Source organism: Astatotilapia calliptera, chromosome 20, assembly GCF_964374335.1.
Source record: "Astatotilapia calliptera chromosome 20, fAstCal68.1, whole genome shotgun sequence".
Classification (NCBI taxonomy): domain Eukaryota; kingdom Metazoa; phylum Chordata; class Actinopteri; order Cichliformes; family Cichlidae; genus Astatotilapia; species Astatotilapia calliptera.
In genome coordinates this window covers 226,760-248,798 of record NC_137441.1, presented here as the reverse complement: position 1 = coordinate 248,798, position 22,039 = coordinate 226,760, and the positions used below count along the sequence as shown (strand labels likewise).

General features: G+C 44.4%; 2 protein-coding genes across 9 annotated transcripts in view; one reads left to right on the top strand and one right to left on the bottom strand.

Moving 5' to 3' along the window:
* rgs19 (regulator of G protein signaling 19) overlaps window positions 1–9,109 on the top strand; it is a 46,669-nt gene extending 37,560 nt beyond the window's left edge. For 4 of the 5 annotated variants that reach the window (XM_026153814.2, XM_026153817.2, XM_080295394.1 and 1 more), the window contains 4 exons: window positions 1,086–1,258; window positions 1,380–1,475; window positions 1,901–2,135; window positions 6,983–9,109. In XM_026153814.2, coding sequence (XP_026009599.1) covers window positions 1,086–1,258; window positions 1,380–1,475; window positions 1,901–2,135; window positions 6,983–7,177 — 699 coding nt within the window. In that variant the 3' untranslated portion in view covers window positions 7,178–9,109. The remainder of the gene's footprint in view (window positions 1–1,085; window positions 1,259–1,379; window positions 1,476–1,900; window positions 2,136–6,982) is intronic. The other variant, XM_026153815.2, reaches the window with a different exon arrangement.
* Window positions 2,355–21,816, bottom strand: tcea2 (transcription elongation factor A (SII), 2). Of its 4 annotated transcripts, none has more exons than XM_080295390.1 (10): window positions 21,630–21,816; window positions 20,440–20,502; window positions 20,070–20,175; window positions 19,823–19,904; window positions 19,572–19,723; window positions 19,312–19,368; window positions 18,932–19,092; window positions 14,550–14,696; window positions 14,407–14,478; window positions 2,355–2,706 (listed from the first exon to the last, which is right to left on the bottom strand). In XM_080295390.1, the coding sequence occupies exons 1-10, from the start codon at window positions 21,696–21,698 to the stop codon at window positions 2,566–2,568; spliced, it is 1,050 nt and encodes a 349-aa protein (XP_080151516.1). In that variant the 5' UTR covers window positions 21,699–21,816; the 3' UTR covers window positions 2,355–2,565. The 4 variants fall into 4 exon arrangements, with proteins under 4 accessions (XP_080151516.1, XP_080151518.1, XP_080151517.1 ...); XM_080295392.1 differs by having other exon boundaries at window positions 18,932–19,088; window positions 19,314–19,368; XM_080295391.1 differs by having other exon boundaries at window positions 19,572–19,720.
* Between the last annotated feature and the right edge of the window lie 223 nt (window positions 21,817–22,039).

The window sequence follows — 22,039 nt, the reverse complement described above, 5'->3', positions numbered from 1 at the left end:
TTTTACGTTCAATGGATGCATGATCTGATTAGTCAACTATCAAAATAATCGTTTGTGGCAGCCCTAGTTACAGGCATTGCCCTAAAGCATGCAGCCTGATGGGCAGTGTAGTCCGTGCTGCAGGGAGAATGGACTGCCATACCCGTTATGTGTCTGTGAGCGAGGAGGGAAAAAAAGGAAACGTACGAGCTGTCACGGAGCAGAAACGGGAGCTGGAAGCATGTAAATATAATAATAACCACTGCAGCCAAGAAAATGGTAAAATGGTAAATGGCCTGTATTTATATAGCGCCTTACTAGTCCCTAAGGACCCCAAAGCGCTTTACATATCCAGTCATCCACCCATTCACACACACATTCACACACTGGTGATGGCAAGCTACATTGTAACCACAGCCACCCTGGGGCGCACTGACAGAGGCGAGGCTGCCGGACACTGGCGCCACCGGGCCCTCTGACCACCACCAGTAGGCAACAGGTGAAGTGTCTTGCCCAAGGACACAGAAGAGAGCCTGATGAGCCCAGCTGTAAGTAAGCTGTTAAGACTCAACTGTACACTGTGTTCGTGTTTTCCTCTGAAACAATAAGCTCCGTTGGAGCAGCCTTTCAACGCCTCTCTCTGTCTCTCGCTAGCAAAGTTGACCCAGATAACAAAGTAAAGCTATTTTTCGGCTAGGAGCCCGACACGAACCTGACGTATTAGCCAGAGGTCCCTTTACTACGGTTCGGAGCCGCGGACCTGTTTTATATACGCGCCAAATAGTTTTCTACACGAGATCGCTGCAAAAAGTGTAGCCTTACCTAATGTCCACCTACTGTTACTCATTTATATTAAGATTTTTACATCTAGTTGGTATTGGTATGGCGAGTAACCTTCAGTAATAAATCACCCAGCAATACATTCATGTAGTTGGAAAAAGCATGATAATATATTAAGTAATCCAAAGTATTCAGAATAGTTACTCTCATTGAGTCGCATAACGGAATACGTTACAAAATACATTTTGGGGCATGTAATCTGTAATGGAATACATTTTAAAAGTAACCTTCCCAACACTGATCACCCTGAGTATGTATCTGTACAGTACACAGGTCCGATTCCGGCCGAGCGAGGGGCGGAGCTCACCATGGGCGGAGGTCGCAGCGAGACCTCTGCACTGACCGGGACGGGAGGGGGGCGGGGCACGGCCACTACCCAAAATTCCCAGCGGCCCAACGCCTGCTGCTTCTGCTGGTGCTGCTGCTGCAGCTGTTCATGGTGAGACACACCTGCCTTACCTGGTCAGTGCTGCCCTTAACCTCATCGTGTGTGGCTGTGCTGTTTGTGCGAGTTTGTGTGTGTGCGCGTTTCCTGTCTGAAGGCTGTTTTATCATGTCAGTCTCACTGTCAGGAATGAAGAGGAGAGGCAGAGGTGGAGGAGGAGGAAGAAGATACCGGACACAAAGATGGAAACCATTCCAAACTGTGAAGCTTGGTGAGTCACTGCAGTCGATCGTTCTCTGCTCGACCTCAAAAACATGAAAAACACAACTTTTTCCGCACTGCAGAAAAATGCCACCAGGGGGCAGTATGACCTCAGCTGAGCTCAGCGAGCCGTGAAACATGTTGATGGGAGTAGTACGCAGTTTGGGAATAAGCTGAGCCTGAGTGTGAGTTTTATTTACCTGCAAAGGAAACGTGTTCAAACACAGATGTGGTCTGACTGTGCCTACATCAGTTTATCCTGCATTAACGGCTCTAGGATCTTTACAGACTCTCAGTGTTTAGCCTCACAACTGCAATTAAGTCAGAAATATCCAAATATTCGTACGTTCAATTTTATATCAGCTAACTGCAGACCAGGAACATACACAAATGAACAGATGAAGATGAACAAAGCTTTCCCCGCTTCTTCCTCAGCACCAAACCATCGTTAGAAGAGATCCGGCTGTGGTCTCAGTCCTTCGACAAGCTGATGAGGAATCCGGCAGGTCGAAATGTTTTCCGGGAGTTCCTGCGGACAGAGTACAGCGAGGAGAACATGTTGTTTTGGCTCGCCTGCGAGGACCTCAAACAGGAGATGAACAAGAGCGCCATTGAGGAGAAAGCTCGTTCCATCTATGAAGACTACATTTCTATTCTGTCACCAAAAGAGGTATGACTGTTTTTCAGCTGGGGTTATACCAGTGCTCACTGTTTAGAGGACCAGTGTGTGAACTATACAACAGGTGCACAGAGCTGTAAGATGTAAGGTGTGTCTAAGCCAGAGCTGTGATCGCTCTGTTACAAAAACACTGGATACAGGTTCTGACACCAGGATTTACTTCCTGTTTACGCATTCTCATTGCTATCCTCGAAGAAACCAACTCCAGACTTTTTTGGAAAAAAATTCTTCATTTAATCCCAAACGCTACAGAAAGAGTGCGTATTTCTCCCACATTAGCTTCTAAAATCCAGGTGTTTACAGGTGCACCTTACAGCCGTACGTCTTGGATTTTCAGCACTGGCACTCTCAGTGTTCGGGTTTTCTTTCTTTAAGGAGGTAAAGAAAATATTTAATTGATTTCAGCAGTTGAAATGACAAGTTACAGCACGCTGGACAGCACCACCAAAGCTGAGGCCATGCTTCTGGAGACTTCTCTCCAACCTCTGGCTGTGGAGGAGCGTCTGCTCCGTGGGTTCTGAGTCAGCTGATCTGTCGGTCGAGCCACACCAGTGGATGTAAGCTGTGGGGAGCAGAAATGTGTCTTCAGTTATCATTTTTGCTTCTGACAGTTCAAAATGAGTCAAACTGTATTTCCATAGAATCTTTCCAGATAGCATCAGAGAGAAAAACAGAAAAGTTCCCAAAAGCAGGTTTAAAAGGTTTTTAGCTGCTTTGAGAAGGAACCCAATGAGATGTCAGACTCAGGGGGAGACAGCGCCACAGTTTGGCCACTGATGGAAAAGCTCCGACTCCTTTAGATCTTGTTTGCTGCACAGCCAGCAGATGGCCTCGGGGACCTGCTGGGGCTGCATGGATGTACCCTGGTGCTCATCCATCCAATTCAATTCAATTCAATTTTATTTATATAGCGCCAAATCACAACATAAGTCGCCTCAAGGTGCTTCATAGATACAGAGAAAAATCCAACAATCATATGACCCCCTATGAGCAAGCACTTTGGCAACAGTGGGAAGGAAAAACTCCCTTTTAACAGGAAGAAACCTCCGGCAGAGCCAGGCTCAGGGAGGGGCGGGGCCATCTGCTGCGACCGGTTGGGGTGAGAGAAGGAAGACAGGATAAAAGACATGCTGTGGAAGAGAGACAGAGGTTAATAACAGATATGATTCAATGCAGAGAGGTCTGTTAACACATAGTGAGTGAGAAAGGTGACTGGAAAGGAAAAACTCAATGCATCATGGGAATTCCCGGCAGCCTGCGTCTATTGCAGCATAACTAAGGGAGGATTCAGGGTCACCTGGTCCAGCCCTAACTATATGCTTTAGCAAAAAGGAAAGTTTTAAGCCTAATCTTGAAAGTAGAGATAGTGTCTGTCTCCTGAATCCAAACTGGAAGCTGGTTCCACAGAAGAGGGGCCTGAAAACTGAAGGCTCTGCCTCCCATTCTACTTTTAAATACTCTAGGAACAACAAGTAGGCCTGCAGAGCGAGAGCGAAGTGCTCTAATAGGGTGATATGGTACTACAAGGTCATTAAGATAAGATGGGGCCTGATTATTTAAGACCTTGTATGTGAGGAGCAGGATTTTGAATTCAATTCTGGATTTAACATGAAGCCAATGAAGGGAAGCCAAAACAGGAGAAATATGCTCTCTCTTTCTAGTCCCTGTCAGGACTCTTGCTGCAGCATTTTGGATTAGCTGAAGGCTTTTCAGGGAGTTTTTAGGACTTCCTGATAATAATGAATTACAGTCGTCCAGCCTGGAAGTAATAAATGCATGAACTAGTTTTTCAGCGTCACTCTGAGACAGGATATTTCTAACTTTAGAGATGTTGCACAAATGGAAGAACGCAGTCTTACATATTTGTTTAATATGTGAGTTGAAGGACATGTCCTGGTCAAAAATGACTCCAAGGTTCCTCACAGTGTTACTGGAGGCCAAGGTAATGCCATCCAGAGTAAGAATCTGGTTAGATACCATATTTCTAAGCTTTTCAGGGCCGAGTACAATAATCTCAGTTTGATCTGAATTAAGAAGCAGAAAGTTAGCGACCATCCAGGTCTTTATGTCTTTAAGACATTCCTGCAGTTTAACTCATTGGTGTGTGTTATCTGGCTTCATGGACAGATAGAGCTGGGTGTCATCTGCATGGCAATGTAAATGTATGCTATGTCTTCTAATGATACTGCCTAAGGGAAGCATGTATAATGTAAACAGAAGTAGTACCGTGGTCTATGAAGGGGACGAGGAGTGTAACGGTCCTAATGCTCCTGCGTTGGTCCCAACATAGCCTGTTAGTCTTTAATGCAACGAGCAGACGCGCGCACACACAGCGATTGTGTTAAAGCTGCAAACGACACAAATCTAAATAGCCAGTCCTCTTCACCAGCCTCAAACATCACTCAGCCAGGGGAAGCTGGTTATACTAGACACCTGCTCAGCCAGGTAAAGGCCCGTGATTGGCCCAAAACACAGATCCCAGAGAATCCCGGGCCCAGAGCGAGACCCGTGTAAAGTTAGCAGATTTTTCAATAACAAAATTCACTTCCTGTATCATGTAGGTGGGAATGCACCCATAAGCATTTTGGTGCAGTCCATTGTTGTACTCGCGGCTGTCAGAAACTTGCGATTCTTTTAATTGAACAAATTGGTAAGCAGTCATGGGAGTTACAGTTCCCGTACCATAATTCCTTTATGTAGCACTTAGAACACATAGCTGGCCCAAGTGCTGTACAGCAGAAGAACAAAAAGTACAATAAATAACTAACAATAGAATAACAGTGTCAGTTACCCACTGAGTCAAAGGCCAGTGTATAAAAATGAGTTTTTAAAAACCACGTCTGAAGTCGACCGCCTACTAGAGGAAGAGCTTCAGGGTCTCCTCTAAGTTTCAGCTGCTCAGCTGACCGGAGTGAACCGTATAAGGCAAATATACCATTTAAGGATTTAAAAACCAGTAAAAGGATTTAAAATAGATCCCAAATTCAAATGGAAGCCAGCGTAAGGAGGTCAGAACTGGAGTAATATGATTTTTAAAACCATTTGAAAACACCTGTCTGGTGCCAGCGACAGGTCCTGGTTTACAGGGTTAAACTCGTCCATTTGGGCCAGTAACTGGTCTCTGTGGGCTCTCCACCATCATCCATAAAAATAATAAACAGAATTGTTGACAAAGGGAATAAACGAAGACAAAGAACCAGTCTGACTTTCTGCAGGCAAAGACGAGGCTCTGACTGTAGTTATACACTCAGAGAACAGATAGCTCCATACAAAGGGACGATACTCGATACCTTTGAAGGGACAGAGGGGGCGACGTGTTTGTTTTTTTATTTCCGTGCACTCTTCTCGATCCTGACTGAGCGCCTCTGGGTGTAGATTATGTAAGTATCTGCATTGTTGATTGGTTGATAAGTGGGCTGGAATAGAGAAGGGAGCGATAGCAGAGTTCACCGGGAACAGGAGTCAATACTCAATTTCTACTTTTTGTATGTAAGATCAACAACAACATGAGCAAGAGTGGCTCTCAGATGGTTGAACCACAGACTCTGTACACTGCCTCCCTCTGGCAGCAGAGCTCTCTGCAGGCAGATGGGTAGTCTGCAGCCTATAGGCAGCAAACACTGCTCAACCATAAATCTGCTTCCCCCCAGAGTTGCCTGATCATTTGCCAGAATTTCTTTAAGACTGAACAAAAGTCTTGCTCAAGGCTTCCCCTAACTCTCACAGCAGAGGTTTGGTTCATTCAACCATGACCAGAGATGCGTTCTGCCCATTGTTACCGCTCTGCAGCCTCCAGAGTCCACAAGTAAACCAAGCTCCATAGGCCTCTTCTTAGGCCTGTCTGCTTCAGGGATCACCACCACAACACCCACCGACCACTCCACAGGCACAACTCTGGATCGTGATCCATTCAGATCCTCGCCTGCAGTTCTGTAGAAAGTCTTCTGCCTGTGACAGACTCTCACAGGTCACTCTCACTATACTTTTGGGTACGCAGCTCCTGAAGACAACATCCAACATTTTTCCCAAAAGGCTGATTCTGTTCATCTGGACGTTTTCAGTGGGAGAAACGTTTCACGATCGTCTAAGTGACTCCTTCAGTCTCAGCTGACTGCAGGTTTCAACCTTATAAAGAGCACATTTGCACAATGACTGAATCCAGCCCACTGAATGAACAATGGGCTGTGAGGTCGGTTCCTTGAGTGATGAAACGTTTCTCCCACCGAAAACGTCCAGATGAACAGAATCAGCCTTTTGGGATTTACTTACCTGGATGACTGAGCATCAAGACATCCAACATTTTTATTGGAGATTATGTATCGGGATTTCAGGAGCAGGACCACGCCTCCAAACGCTCCTTCCGGCTGTCATCTACAGAGGTTCCCCCAGTTCTGCAAGCCGATCATTCTCGTTTACGTGCCTCACCCTCCCTCTCTCTTTCTTCTCCATTCTTCAACTTCTTCACTTCTATTTAGTGCATTGGGATCTGCCAGGCCCGGGAGCCATCGCCAGTCTCCTTCGAGGCCTTCCCCAAACTGCAGCTCAATTCATGCCAAAGCATCACTTTTACCTACTAAAATGCTGTCAAACCTAAAATGAGGACGTGGGCTCAGTTAGTGAAATGTTATTTCCATGTTAAAGACATGTGGAGACGACACAGTAGCCTGAGTTGGGTTTAGCAGCAGCTGTTCAATGCAGTGTGCCTGGTTAAGAGTCTCTCGTGAGCTCCTATCAGTCACGTCTCCAGCTCCAGGTTGGCTGGCTCATTAGTCACACTGTTTCTTTATGTAGTGAAACCTGAACTGCTTTGTTGCATCAAAGTGTGTTTTTCCCTCCAGGTGAGTCTGGATGCTCGGGTTCGAGAGGTGATCAACAGGAAGATGCAGGATCCGACGCCACACACCTTTGAAGACGCCCAGCTGCAGATCTACACGCTGATGCACAGGGACTCCTACCCACGATTCCTTGCCTCCAACATCTACAAGGCGCTGGTTCATGGCGGCTCCCGTACGCCCTCCGAGTCCTACTCCTAAACATCTTCATCCAACCTGCGCTCTGCCTCCATCCAAATCTTTCAAGCAGTCATCACTCCATCCTCAGCTCTTCCCACGTACTCATCTTCATCGTCTCTCCACTTCATGTTTTCTTCCTTTTAGTCACACTCCTGCTCACTTCTTTCTTCTTTTGTAGTCACCTTCTCTTAATATGGAGATAATCATTTTGAAAACAAGAAAAAAAACCCTGGAAACAGATTTACAATGTTTATAAAAATATATATATTTTTCTCGAATTTGAAATCTTAATCAGGCCTTTGACGTCAGTTAGACCTTATTATGTGCAGGGTTAGTGCAGTGCAGTGATTAAAAACTAGCAGTTAAATATTAAGACAAACTCCTGGCCAACAGTTTCAGCTCAAACAGATGAATTTTAATAGCAGTGAACTTATTGATTTTAGGTGATTTATGAGTTTTACGTCACTGAAATCAGACTAAGCTGATCCCTGATCCATCCCTGCCTTCCTCCTCCTCACGGTTCACCTCTGCTTTGGTTCATGTTTCCCACCTGCTCCTGAGGGCACCAGCGAATGACACTGAAGTTTTACTGGGGTGATTGTTTTTTCAGTGGGAAAAATATTCACATGTGCCATCAGCTCTTTGTGGATTTTTACCAGCCTTGCTCCTTAGCATCTCCTTTCACAGAGCCAGCTGACTCCACCTCGCACTTCAGGAATGATGCGGTTCAAAGAAAAAGATGAATGCTGCGTCGTTCCCTTTCTCTGTTTTTGAACTGGAAACATGACGCTTCCTGAGACGCTTCATCTTTGGTAGTTCGCTGGATCGATGACTTTACTCCTGACCACAGGGGGGCGCCGCTTCCTCCAACTACTGATTAACAAACGACTACGTGAATATTTTATATCACAGAACTGAATGTGGAACATTTCACCTACTTTTGTTTGCCGTGGTCTCTCCTCGTCCTGGTTTTTCCAGAAGAGGATGACCCAATGAGACTGATTACACCCGACACACACACACAGAGCAATAAAAACACTGGAGTTTAGAAAACACACACAGAATCAGTGCTACTTTACTTACACGGACCGTTCAATAATCAATACTTTCCTTCCATTAATGGTCAGAAAGACACAGATTTGAGTTTCGGAGTAAACAAAGCTGCTGTGACCGCTGTGTCTTTAAAATGAATGGATAATCAGTAATAATGATTATTGTTCATAACTAGTCTGCAACCAAAAACTACTATCACTGAGAGATGAAATGTAAAGAGTGCAAAGCTGCAGGCGGACGTTTGTGTTGTAATAAATGAACATTGTGTCTGCCTCGTGTCGCAGAGACCATAAGAAGAAGGACCTGTTAAAAGTGACACAGAGGAGGTTTTGTTTGTGCGGGTGGAGAACGCTTCACTGTTTACGACCAAGAATAACGCGCAGGTGAAGTTGGAATTTTATCTTCTTTAAGTCAGACGTACGCTGCCATTACGTGAATGTTTATGGTCGCCACATCTGTTTTCATACAAATTTATAACAGGCCCTGTAAGTATAGTATCACACACACACACAGACACACACCGGGGCTGCCTACCTGGGCGCTGCTGCTGCTGACCTCTGCGACCTCTCACTTTTGACCTCATCACTGTCTGTGGCTCCTGATTAGCTGCAGGAGGCCACCGGGCTCATCTGTGGTTGGTCCATTCAGGAAGGGGGGCGGGAGGAAATCCCAGGTGCAAAAAAGCAGCCCATGTTGTGAGTCGGACGCTTCCTGCACTGCTTCATGGGAACGCTGGTAGATGGAGGCGGAGGCCACAGGTTCCAAACAGGAGATGCCTCCCTCTTCAGCAGACCAGTCACACGATGCATTTCTCTTCGTATTGTTGATGTTATTTATTTTCTATTTTGTTAAAACTGTGATTTTAATTGTACAAATATAAAGAGAAAACTGAAGATCCAACGAGAGGCTGCTTGTTTTGTGACAGAAATGACCTGAGAGGTCAGACAGTGTTCACACCTGTGTTAACACCAAGGACTGAATCAATAAAATCTCCCAGGCTAAAACGCTGTTATTATGATAACTGACCAGCACCGACACACTCTTTTTTTTTGTGTGTCCCGTTTGGATCTTTAGCCATCAGAATTGTTGTCTTAAGGCCAAGAAAGATGCCAAGCGAATTTATTTTACCAAGTGGATCATCATGGCCTTGCCATATTGGTCCATTTGATTGACCTTTATAATTATGAATTTATTTTATTTTCATTTTTTAAAGTCGGGACAGACATGACTGCGGGATAGGACAGGGAGAAAGAATGAAAGAAAGAGAGGGAGAGAAAGAAAAATAGAGGAGAGAAGAGACTGTGAGAAAGGGGGAAGAAAGAAAGAAAAACAAACAAAACACCTGGGTCACCTGTATGGAGAAAAAAAAACAAGAAAGCAAACAACAAAGAGCAACATAATAAAAACAGCACCATCACAATAAACTAGCTAACAATAGATATCAGTAGATACTAAATATTAAACGATATTGTGCAGCACGCAAGATAGACAGCGCACAATGTGCTTTGAGGCAGCAGCCAAGAAAGCTTTAGTCCGCGTCTGTGAATACCCGTGTGTACACCTGTGTGCACACCTGTGTGCATCAGCATGCTTGTATTCCGAAGGTTTCTCCATGTAATGATCTGCTAGGGAGTGTGGGGAGCCACAGCCCCGTCCACCAGGGTATGAAGCAGGTATGGAGGAGATCCAGGCCCCAGACATCCAGAGGCCCCAGAGTACGAGGACCCGAGGAGGACCACTAAAGGGGGGGGAACCGTGCCACCCTCCTGGGAAGAGCTGAGTAGAGCCCCAAACGAGAGGTCACCCAGCAGCTACGGAGCAGAGGCCAGAGGGGGTTGCAGTGGCTTGCACACACAGATTTCATTAACCATGTCAGGGTGCTAGCTCGCTGGTTTCCCGTGTTCTGATGGTAGGATTTCTTTCTAACCTTCGGCCTCGATGAAGAGGAAAACCTAACGGTGTTTGCAGGGTTGGTGAAGTCGGTCCAGCTGATGTGATGATGAACTTGAGGGTCTACGCTCGCCACAGATCACCAACACGTATATCTGACTTTGTGGTAAAGTCACAGACTTCGCTTTGATCTGTGACAAATCAGGCTGTGTGACAGGAAGCTTTGATGTTTCCATGGATACAGTCTAAAGTCTCACAGCTTAAAAACAAACAGCACTGAGCGCGTTCAGACACAAAATAATTCAAATCTTTAGATGAACCAGTTTCTGCTGCTGTCAGATTATTTTAATTTATTTATCTAAAAAGGGACAGTGCAGTTTAACATAGTCCAAGTACAAAACATGAAACTGATGTAACGCACATAAGTTTATAGCTATTGCTAATTTTCAACAATTGTCCCTTGTTGGGCTTACAATCAAAATAAATACATTTTACAACAACTACAATTAATAGACAATAAATTAAAAAATAAAAATCTGTTAAAAAAATAAATATTTTACTTTTAGATTTTGTCTTTTTCAGAGGTGTTGTATTTTTATTTATCCTCATCTGATAAAGCATCTGAGCAGGGGGTGCTCACAGGGATCATTTGATAAGAAACAAGACTGACGTGACGTGTCAAATACCTTTTTTATGTGAGCCTGAAGCAAAGAGCCCGGCTTAACAGAGAAGGCTGGTAATCACGATACCCGTTATCGCTGACTGGAGTTTCAGATTTTAGTCCAGGAAGTCAGGATATATAGAACTTTAGTTCACGGTTAGCTACAGAGCTAATATAAAATCATCAGCACAGGAAGCAGGAGGGTAAGGGTTAAACTGTTCCCAGTAACGATCACGCTGGGTGAAGGATGGAGACAAACACCATTGTAGGACAGGAAGAAGCTTAAAATGACACAAACGTGTCCGTCCACAGCTCGAGGTCAGTCACTAATCTGCTGCTGCCTGGTTTGAATGACTGTGACAAAATCCTGATCCTCAGTGTCGTGTCCAGAACGAGGGGAATTCTTTGGAGTCCAGGACACAACTTCTCTGCTGCTGGGTTAAGGTCAGACACTTTCTAATAAACAGTTCTTAGAGCACAACAGGAGCCAAGAGTACAACTCAATAAAGTTTCCACGAACACAGAAAATAATGAACCAGCTCCCTGAAATCTATAATCTCAGACGGTTTCCACTGAGCACCAATTATGTTCTCTTGACAAAAATAGACTTGTGAAAAGATTCATTTGTACATATGTTATATCTGTTTTCTCTGTCTCTCTTCATGCTCATGTATGGGAAGAGCTCACCGGTGTTTCCACAACAAACACAACAGAATCCTTCTCAGCTCTGTTTCCCCACCACTCTTCATCCTACCCGTCAACACACTTCCAAACACCAGCAGCATTTAGAAAAACAGCACGAGGCCTCTGCTCTTTGTTTAAGTAGTCTGTCTTTTGCTGGATGCTTCGTGGTACAGTGTTAACGTCCACATTTATTCAGACGAATACTGTTTAACTTCTCAAAAGTAAGAGCATGTTGGTCTGTCCAGGCCAGGTTAGATATGCATCCGACTGCCACCATCACAGATCTGTTTAATCTGCCTATCAGCCAACCAGCCTCGTCCGTTTAGACTTGTCCTTGACATTTTGGGGCATGAAGCTCCTTTCGGTTATAGCCTGAAAAATATTTGTTGAGTCTTGGTGGAAAAACCTTTCCCGAGTCTGTGTGAACATTTGTGTTGAATTTGAGGCGTTGAACACCTTCAGGGGTGATATAACCAGGATTAGCAATCATCAGGGTTCACTGGTACTGTAACCAGTCAAGTAGAGGAAGAAGGTTTGTTGTCACTCGTTGGCTGTTTTGCACAAACTAACAATGGGAATTATAATCCATTAAATAGAGGATTAGAGTAACTCTGCAAATAGTCTGAGGGTAAATTAATCTCATTTTCACTGACCGACAGTGAAGATGAACTGTGAAGGAGTGGAGAGACAATGCTGGTACCTCAACGCTGCACGAGGTCATCGTTCATTCGTCTCGATGAGCTAAAAGTCACACTCAGCTAAACAACCATCAAGATTTTTTTTTCCTACAGGTGGCATGTAAACCAGCCGAATTCTTCTCAGTTCGTATTAATCAACATTTTTCAGATTGGAAGCCAGTCCAACCTACAGAATGACTGAAAACACAACATCATTTATTATAATCAAACCCAAGTGCCGATGACATCGTACCACCACTGACTCAGTCTAACAAGTCTTTGGGGAAATTACAGTGAAAGAAATCATTATGTGATGAAAGTTTTCCCACAAAGAAAGAAATGGTTTCTGGTTCATTTCAAAGGAGACAAACTATTCTGCATTAACTCGAAGCTTCAACTCTCACCACAGACTTTTCATCGACCTGAGGACAGGAGACTGGTGAGGACGGTGCATAATACCTCATTCTGGATCTTCGTCTTTAGCCGGTCCTTTGTTCTCTTAGTGCTATGTTTAAGGTCTTCCTGGAAAACCCACCCACAACCAATCTTCAGCATTCAGGCTGAGGGGACGAGGTTCTGGTCCAAGATTTTAATGGTACATGGCCCTGTACTTTGAAGACACAGGGCCTGTACACTCAGAAAAACGACTTCAAGCAAGTTTCCACTTCCATGCCCAACGGTGGGGATGCTGTTCTTTGGGTCATACGGCGGGTAGAGCTCAGTTCCATTTTGGTTTCATCTGACCACAGCACTTGCTCACCCGGCTTTCCTGAATCATTTAGATGTTCACTGCAAACGTCAGATGGGCCTGCTTGAACATTTCAGTCCAATTTCTGAATACTCAAACTCAATGCCTCACCAAGTTCATGGTGGTCGTCTTTTACTTCATTCCAGCCATGGGCAGGTCTACGGTGGGAACCGGAATTCTAGCTGGGTTGTAAAGGCTCAAATACTCATTTCAGCCAATAACATGACATCAGTTTTGTCTAATGTGTTTCTCTAGATTTTTGGTTGATATTCTGCGTCTCTCCATTCAAATGAAATTCTAAAAGAAAGACTGCCGATTTCTTTGTGAGTAAACTTCAAGGTTCACCAGGGGGCAGGGATGGTTTCCCTTTTTATTGATGATGGTGATTTCTGAAGCCAAAACAATAAAAACAGCGATTCGATGGTCTTCATCCAAGAGCAGATTTAATATGTTCAGCACATCATGGCAAAGAAAGACACACTATGAGCTGTGATTTGAATCTGGCTCAAGCGTCTTCAGAAAGGAAGTCTCAGTCATCAATACAAAACCAATTCAACCAATGGACAACATCAGCTGGCTTTTGTCTCTCCAAATACATTGCAGCATTTAGTTTGATATATAAAAAGAAATTACACCAAAAAAATAAAAAATAAAATAAACTTCAATAACTTCAATTTGCTTCTTGACAGAAGAATAAACGGCCGAGTTTTCTTCAACAGAACTGAAAGACAAATACAAAGAGACACCTCAATCAGACCCAATGCAGAGAAACCTGAAACAGTCAGAAACAGATCCGACTGTCACCTGGCCCTAAACAGACACTATGAATCTCAGCACCTCAGAAATCAGAGGCAGAAGCTCAGTGGAAAAAGATCAAAGTGCACACCTGCAGTGGAAAAACACACCACAGAGCTAACAAACAAATGCAGATCTGGTAACTCAAATCTTTTCGCTTTGAGCAGCTTGAGGCAGCTGCTGTTGTGATTTGGCATTTTATAAATGAAAATGAATTGAACTGAAGCTTTGCTCTTCTCATAAATCACCTGCTTCTCCATTTAGTTGCTTCACTTTGACCTGAGTCAGCAGCTAAATCAGCTAGGTCGGGGTGAGAGGGTATGGTAAGATCAGAAGGTCAGGTAAAGAAGGTTAGCATGCAGATAGAGCTGAGAGGAAGAGGGGGAAGCTGTAATTCAGCCTCTGCTGCCACCATCTGGAGGCAGAAGCTGCAAACCTGAGCTCAAACATTCAAAGCAACAGACAGTGCACAAGACAAGTGAACAAAAGCTCCACAAAAGAGGAAGACTTCAGAGAGGATTCATGGATGTACTGAAGGAAGGAGGGTGGGTGTGACTGCTGTGTAGACCTCTAAGAAGGGTGATGAGAAAGAGGGTAGGTCGATTAGCTATTTATCAAATATTTGCAGAAGAGAAACTTTTATATGGCCCTAAATATTTCCAAGACAGCGCCGTCTGTAACACTGATCAGTGTCAACGCCAGTCCACATGTCCTGTGTATTTCTCAGAGTCAGGGGCCTTACCTTCCATCGGTTGCCGCAGTCGTTACACAAAACAAAAGTGGTCATGGGCTCATCAGCGCTGCGGGTCTGCACCTGAACACGAGAATGAGGTGGTGAAAACTGGTCAGAGAACAGCGACCATCAGCCTGAAGATGTGCTCATACCTGTGTGTACGTGCAGCTCTTTCCATGACACTTGCTGCAGATAAACATGTCCGTCTCAGTTCCTCCGACCTTGGAAAGCTGATGCTGTCTGATCGACTCTTTTGTCAGAGCCTCTCTCATCTGCTTCAGCTCTGCACTCGCCATTTCCTGCGCGTGCACACACACACACACACACACACACACACACACACACACACACACACACACACACACACCTTCATTCGACCCACTGACTCCACTCCTTTTTGTAGTTATCCAGTTTACATTCATACAAACCACCGCTGCACAAATGGGGATTCTTACCGTTTCACTCTATAAGCTCAGTGGGCTCTTGACCTCATCTCACTAACGTGAAACTAAAACAAATTACTTCCCATTTAGACTTTCAGAATAAAACAATATTAGGCCTATAAATATTTTGCCAGAGACAACTTTTTTCTAATTTAGGCTCTGTAAATCACCACAATCAATTTAAAATGAAACAACTGAGATGCAGGTGAAGTGCAGACTTTCAGTTTAATTCAATGGTTTGAACAAAAAGATTGCATAAATGTGAGGAACTAAAGCATTTTAATGCAATCAAACACAAAACAGAAAAGTAATCGGAGCAATTACATATAATAAAATGTTCATTTCTTATACTTGGTTGAAGACCCTCTGCCTGAAGTCTTGGACATCACCAGATGCTGCTTTTTAACGCTCTGCAGGCCTTTACTGCAGCAACTTTCACTTCCTGTTTGTGGGCCTTTCTGTCTGACTCCAACCAGTGAAACGCTCAGTTGGGCTAAGATCAGCTGACTGACTTGGCCCTTGAAGAATTTTCCAATAAACTCCTGGCTGTGTGTTTCGGGTCATCTGTATTATGAAAGACACTGACTCTGACTGCACGTAGACAGTCTGTCTCTGAACACCTCAGGAGTTCGTTCTGCTGCTTCGGTCACATCATCATAAACACTCATGTCTAGGGATGGGTATTGATAAGATTTTCACGATTCAGATTCCATTTTCGATTCTGTTTAACGATTCGATTCTTTATCGATTCTTTTTAAAAAGGAGAACACTAAGGTCGACTAGCTTAGAACTTTGTTTTATATCTTCTCTTTGAACAAGATAGAAATTTAGGAGTAACATGGCCTTACAAACCCAACAGTGAGATCTTAAGAGATCCAGCCTATGGCTCTTCAATGGGGTGTCACAGGGTCCCCAGGAAAAAACATTGTAAATGTAAAATAATAAAATAAATATTCTTCTGTAGCAATAACAAAGTATAACATAAATTATTCTGTAGCAATTACACAAGAATATCCAGTAATGTCCCTGCCTACAATTACACACATTCACTTACTGAAAATCATCTGCTGTGGCAAACGGGTGCAAGCCTTTGACCACAAACTGAGTCACTGCTCGGTGACGTTCGTCTATCCTGGCCTGAAAGGAGACGCTACCGGCAGACTGCAGCGAGAACTGCCAGCATCTGAGCCAGACTCTGTCTCTCATCATGGTCACTAAATGCACAGTAATGGCAGGTTTGTAATAAGGCAGATCGCGCTAACATAATATGCACTGTTAGTTGATTATTTACCTGCCGCATTAACGGGAGAGGACGTGCAAACGTTACCGCTGCTGCTGGGTTGAGATTCACGAGTCCAGAATTAAAAACACGACATTCATTTAAGGTCATCGCGTGTTTTGTGAGCAAATGCTTTTGCATATTCGTAGTGTTTCCTCCCTTAAATGAAATATTTACTTTGCAAGTATTGCAAGTTGCCCTGTCGTCATCCGTTCTCGTAAAGTATAACCAAACTTTTGAGCGTTTGAGCCGCCGTGTTTCCTGCCAGGTAAATGACGCTCCACAACGTGGTGACGTCATTCGGGGCGACTGGAATCGATAAGGGAATCGTTTGCAAAAATGGCAAACTATTCCAAGGAACTGAAACAGTGGGAACCGGTTCTCAACAAGAACCGGGTTTCGATACCCATCCCTACTCGTATCCCAGTGCCACTGGCAGCCATGCACGTCCAAACCATCACACTACCTCCACCGTGTGTTACAGATGATGCTGTATGCTTTGGATCACGAGCTGTTCCACGCCTTCTCCATACTTTTCTCTTGATCTTGGCTTCATCTGTCCAAAGAATGTTTTCCCAGAGCTGTGCCGGCGTTTTTAGACGTTTGTAGCCGATCGAGCCTTTCTATTCTCGGGGCTTATGAATGGTTGCACCCTGCAGTGAACCCTCTGTGCTTTCTGTCATACAGTCTGCTCTTTATGCTGCACTTGGGTATCGACACGCCTTCCTCCTGGAGAGTGTTGTTCCCTTGGCTGACGTTGTGAAGAGGTTTCTCTGCACCGTGATTCTGCGAGCATCCACCACCGTTGTCTTCCATGGACGTCCAGGTCTTTTTGCCTTGCTGAGTTCATCAGTGCTCGCTTTCTTTCTCAGGATGATTTTGTCACTCCTAATATTGCAGCAATTTCTCAGACGGTTTGTCTTTGTTTGTTTCAGAGCTGCATTGACTGCATGATGTCTGTTCACAGCAAAATCTTCCAAATGCAAGAACCAAACATCAAGTCAAATCTTTATTCTTCACTGATGATGACATGACGAAGGAATTGCCCACACCAGGGGTCAGTAACCTTTAACACCCAAAGAGCCATTTGGACCCAGTTTCCACGCAAAAGAAAACACTGGGAGCCGCAAATACTTTTTGACATCTAAAATGAAGATAACACTGCATATATTGGGTTGTTTTTTTTTACCTTTATGCTTCAACTAAGGTGTGTTGCTTATGAATCCATGAAGTGGTATGGAGAAAATTACATTATGTAATTAACACATTTTGAACTCTTAAAGAAATATAACAAAAGGAAACACCCAGCTGAACTAAAGTGATCCAGCAAACAAAAACTGTGAGCCGCCACCCTCATATCGCCTTTGGGCTTTTGGAGCCTTGACCTGACTTTGGAAAAAAGCACTATGCTGCTAAAAAAAAATGAAAAATAGATATTTGCAAAATTCTGCCTACATATGTATTTTACCAGGTTAATGGGTGTGGCAGGGCGTGGTCTGCAGTGCCGCTGCAGAGGAGGCGGACGCACCTGAGAGTCACCCGCAATCACGCCTCGCCGCCTTAACCTCTGTGCTATCTGGCTCAAGCGATGGGAGTTCGCCTTGTAATCGGAAGGTTGCCGGTTCGAGCCCCAGCTTGGACAGTCTCGGTTGTTGTGTCCTTGGGCGAGACACTTCACCCGTTGCCTACTGGTGGTGGTCAGAGGGCCCGGTGGCGCCAGTGTCCGGCAGCCTCGCCTCTGTCAGTGCGCCCCAGGGTGGCTGTGGCTACAATGTAGCTGCCATCACCAGTGTGTGAATGTGTGCGTGAATGGGTGGATGACTGGATATGTAAAGCGCTTTGGGGTCCTTAGGGACTAGTAAAGCGCTATATAAATACAGGCCATTTACCATTTATCTGTGCTGCTGTGTTGGTATGTGTTGGGCTGTGAGCTTTAACACCGACTGTATGCGTACAGCAACCGTGTGTGAAAAGTGGTCAATAAAGAGATGCTGAAAAGCGTGTTCATGCAAACATTGTCGGATCTGCCGTGATATGTTTACAATGGGACTTCTGCTCCTGAACCTCTGCGCACAGCGTCTGCAAATCGTGGCTTCCATCTTTACGCAGGACTGTAAGCTGTCATCTGTGAGGCATGAGCGGTGTTTGTTTTTAACATAGTTCACGGTGGAGAACAGCTGCTGACATAATGTGGATCCGAAGATCCATAACTGGCCTACCTGGGGTTGAAAGTCTCGATGCACGACGTTTCTGCGGGTACACCGGCTTCCGCGAGTGTGACGCTTATTTTGAGCGATGAAAAATAATAAAATATAATTTTATTTTTATATTTCAAAATCACAATAATCTTCCAATTTAGAACTACAAGTTAAAAAAAGAACTAAATACAAGTAAAAAACACTTCAGCTAAATACTTCTAATTTATTTTACCCAAACCACGCGGAGTCGCAGTACAAGGACTAAAGAGCCGCAGGTTGCCGACCCCTGGCCCACACCATCCATCGGCCTTTCAGACGATTGTCCGATTACTTTTGGTCCCTTTAAATAGAGGGTGGCACATGTTAAAGAGCTGAAACTCTTAAATCCTTCATCCAGTTTCAATGTGGATACCCTCGAATGAAAGCTGAGAGTCTGCACATTATGTCCTTTATACAACTAAAAAACAGGTTAAAAAAAAACAAAAAAAACCTTGTGTCAGTGTCCAAATATATATGGATGTAACTGTAGAAGTAATAAAGGGTTATACAGTTACACTGCACTGTATCGTGAAACTCCGCCCCTGACCCCTATTTAAAGAGGAAGACGCACTGACCTCAGCAGTCATACAGGCGATGCGATGTGGCGAGATGTTTCCACACAGTACGTTGCGGCGCAGTTCTGGGTTCTTCTGGTCTTTCAGGTTGGAGATTCGACTTCGTAGACGGGTTTTATATTTCATGTCTGTCGACTTAAACTCCTGGAAGATCTGTGCACATGGCGAGCCGTCAAGGATCAAGAGTGTGTGCGAAATGTGTTGGAACTGGAAAAACGTGCAGAACATTTATTGTAGTGCTGCTGGTGTTCATTAATACTGAAGCTTTTATGTAATCATGAATGAAATCTGCTCCAGTAAAGTGAGATCCTTCCTGTGAGGATGCTCCCGCCGACACTGTTCAGTGGTCAGGTTTCAGCAATAGCAACACGAAAGGATATGTTCTTCGATTTGAGCCGCCAGGTGCTCGCAGTCCACTCTGATGGCCTTGTGGTCATCTAAAACACAAACATTGGTTAGCTTCATGCTTGTAAACAGCACCACAAACGCCTGACTATCAACTCTGACAGATTCCAGGTCTTTGTGTAAACAGGAGATTACTGAAACACAGATTCCTCATTTAGACAGTGATACGATCAGATTAATCTGATCAAGGCAGGGTTCAGAGTCTGAAAAGATCCAGACTTCATTATCTTCTCACCGTCCGTCTGCAGCGCCGCTACCAGCAGCTCTCGACTCTTGCTTCTCACGCAGCCCATGGTTACGGGGGCAGGGGGGAAGGAGGTGACCTGAGAGAGGGTGGTGGTAGTTGGGGAAGTGGGGGTGGACGGGGGCCCCTCAGAAGATTTACTGCTGAGGAGGAGGAGAGAGGAAGAGTTCTTATTTGACTGAAACTTTCTCCTGATCGCAAACATGTAAACAAGCTGACGCCGCCGCCAGTGTGCAACAGACCCTTTTTCACTGCTGCCATAATCCTTGGAGGTGGATGAAGACCTCACCGGAGAGCCGTCCTTTTTCTTCTCCTCTGAACCCTCTGTCAGATAAAAACTAACAAATGACTGCAGCCATAATTCTACTTCCTGTTTGTACACTCGGGATTACGGTTTCTAACACTTGATGATGCAACTTAAATCATGCGAACTGACAACAGTCACCTGGAGACACATTATATGTCACGTTTCGGTTTTTCTTTACCCACCCAGCAGTTTCTTCCAGGACTTGATGAGAGTTTTGGCTAAAGTCTGAACTTCTTCGTCTGAACTTTGTTTCCTCACAGCGTTCACCGACATACCCACTCTGGTAGACTACACACACACACACACACACACACACACACACACACACACACACGTTTCTGCAGCGCTTTAAATGAAAACATTCACAGCAATGATAAATGGATTTGGTCTAGTGTATTCATAAACCTCGTGGACTTTAATCTCACCGGTGTGTTACTGCACACTGAAAGTCATAAACACCGAGTCCTGTGTTACCTTCAGTTCAGTTAAATCAGACACGCAAGTGAATTTCAGGCTTTTTCGTATCACCATATTGTTTGTGGAGTTGCTCACCTGCAGTGTCTCCAGAGACATGTTGATGTTCTTCAGTTCTCTCAGCAGGTCCAGAGCATTGTCCTGTAAACAGAACCACCATTTTATTGTACCTAGTCGTTTACTAAATAAACGTGTTGTGAAAAACTGTAAGAAGGTTTCTGTCTGAATGTTAAAAAACTATTAAAGTTTTTCAGTAAAGCTTCACATTTGAATCTCGAGTCCTCACTAAGACCAAAAAAAGTGGACCACACCAGTCCAGCTCCGAGGTCTTTACACTGGCTGCCTGTCCGTCAGAGGATAGACTTTAAAGTCCTGATGCTGGTCTATAAAGCTCTGAATGGTTTAGGACCAAAATACATCAATGACCTCCTGACCCAGTATGAACCTTCCAGATCCCTCAGGTCATCTGGATCCGGTCTTTTATCAGTTCCCAGAGTCAGAACCAGACACGGTGAAGCTGCATTCAGCTTTTATGCTCCTTATATCTGGAACAAACTCCCAGAAAGCCTCAGATCAGCTGAAACACTCAGTTTATTTAAATCCAGGTTGAAGACTCACCTATTCTCAGCTGCATTTGAATAAAGCACCAAATCCACACTTTTAAGCTTAAATTTCAAAACTTACATTTAACTACTGATTTTATCTACTGTTCTGATTTTATCAGTTTTGATTTTATATACTGTTTTGTTTGTTTGTTTATTAGTTAGTTGTTTGATTATTAGTCTAATAATCAGCTATGTACCACCGGCCTTCAAGCTGGCTGTAGTTAAACCTTTACTCAAAAAGCATCTCTAGACCCAGCAGTCTTAGCTAATTATAGGCCAATCTCCAACCTTCCTTTCATATCAAACATCCTTGAAAGAGTAGTTGTCAAACAGCTAACAGATCATCTGCAGCGGTTTATTTGAAGAGTTTCAGTCAGGTTTCAGAGCTCATCACAGCACAGAAACAGTATCAAGCCTACAGCCTCTCCGTCAGTCCAGCCTCAGAGGTCTGTCTGCATCATGCTGCACACGTTGGTCACATTTGGAGTTCAGGAAACTACAGTTTGAATATTTTGTGCCATGTAATGACATCACTAATCACCTGACTGCAGGTGATGAGCTCTGAGCTGATTCCAGGTGTGTCCGTTTGAAATCTGAACTGTGTCATGATTTCAAAGTGTTACCTTCCTCGCTCACCATCACCTGTCGGCCGCTTTCACTCACCGTGCTCTTCTTCTGCACCATTTTATCCAACTTTCTGGCGATGCGCTCCACTTCCTGATCCTTCACCATGTCTGCGGCTGCCTCTGCGTCACTGCCCTGCAGAGGAAAGCTCCATGGATGGAGCGCAAACTCTTCTCCGTCCTCTTCTCTCCTCTCACGGCCGGTCGTTGTGTGCGAGGCATTGTGGGAGATGGAGTCTTCTTGTCTCTCCAGGTTAACGTTCTTCTTCTTTTTCTTACTTTGGTTGGCAAAAAACAAAACGGCGCATTACCGCCTCCAACTGGTGTGGAGTGTGAACTGGACCGTCGCTCAAAAAAACCCCAAACAAACAAATTCTCCCGAGCGATTTACCCTCTTTTACAAACTGGAATAAGGCCTGATAACTTTCACTTCATGGGTCCTTTTGCAGT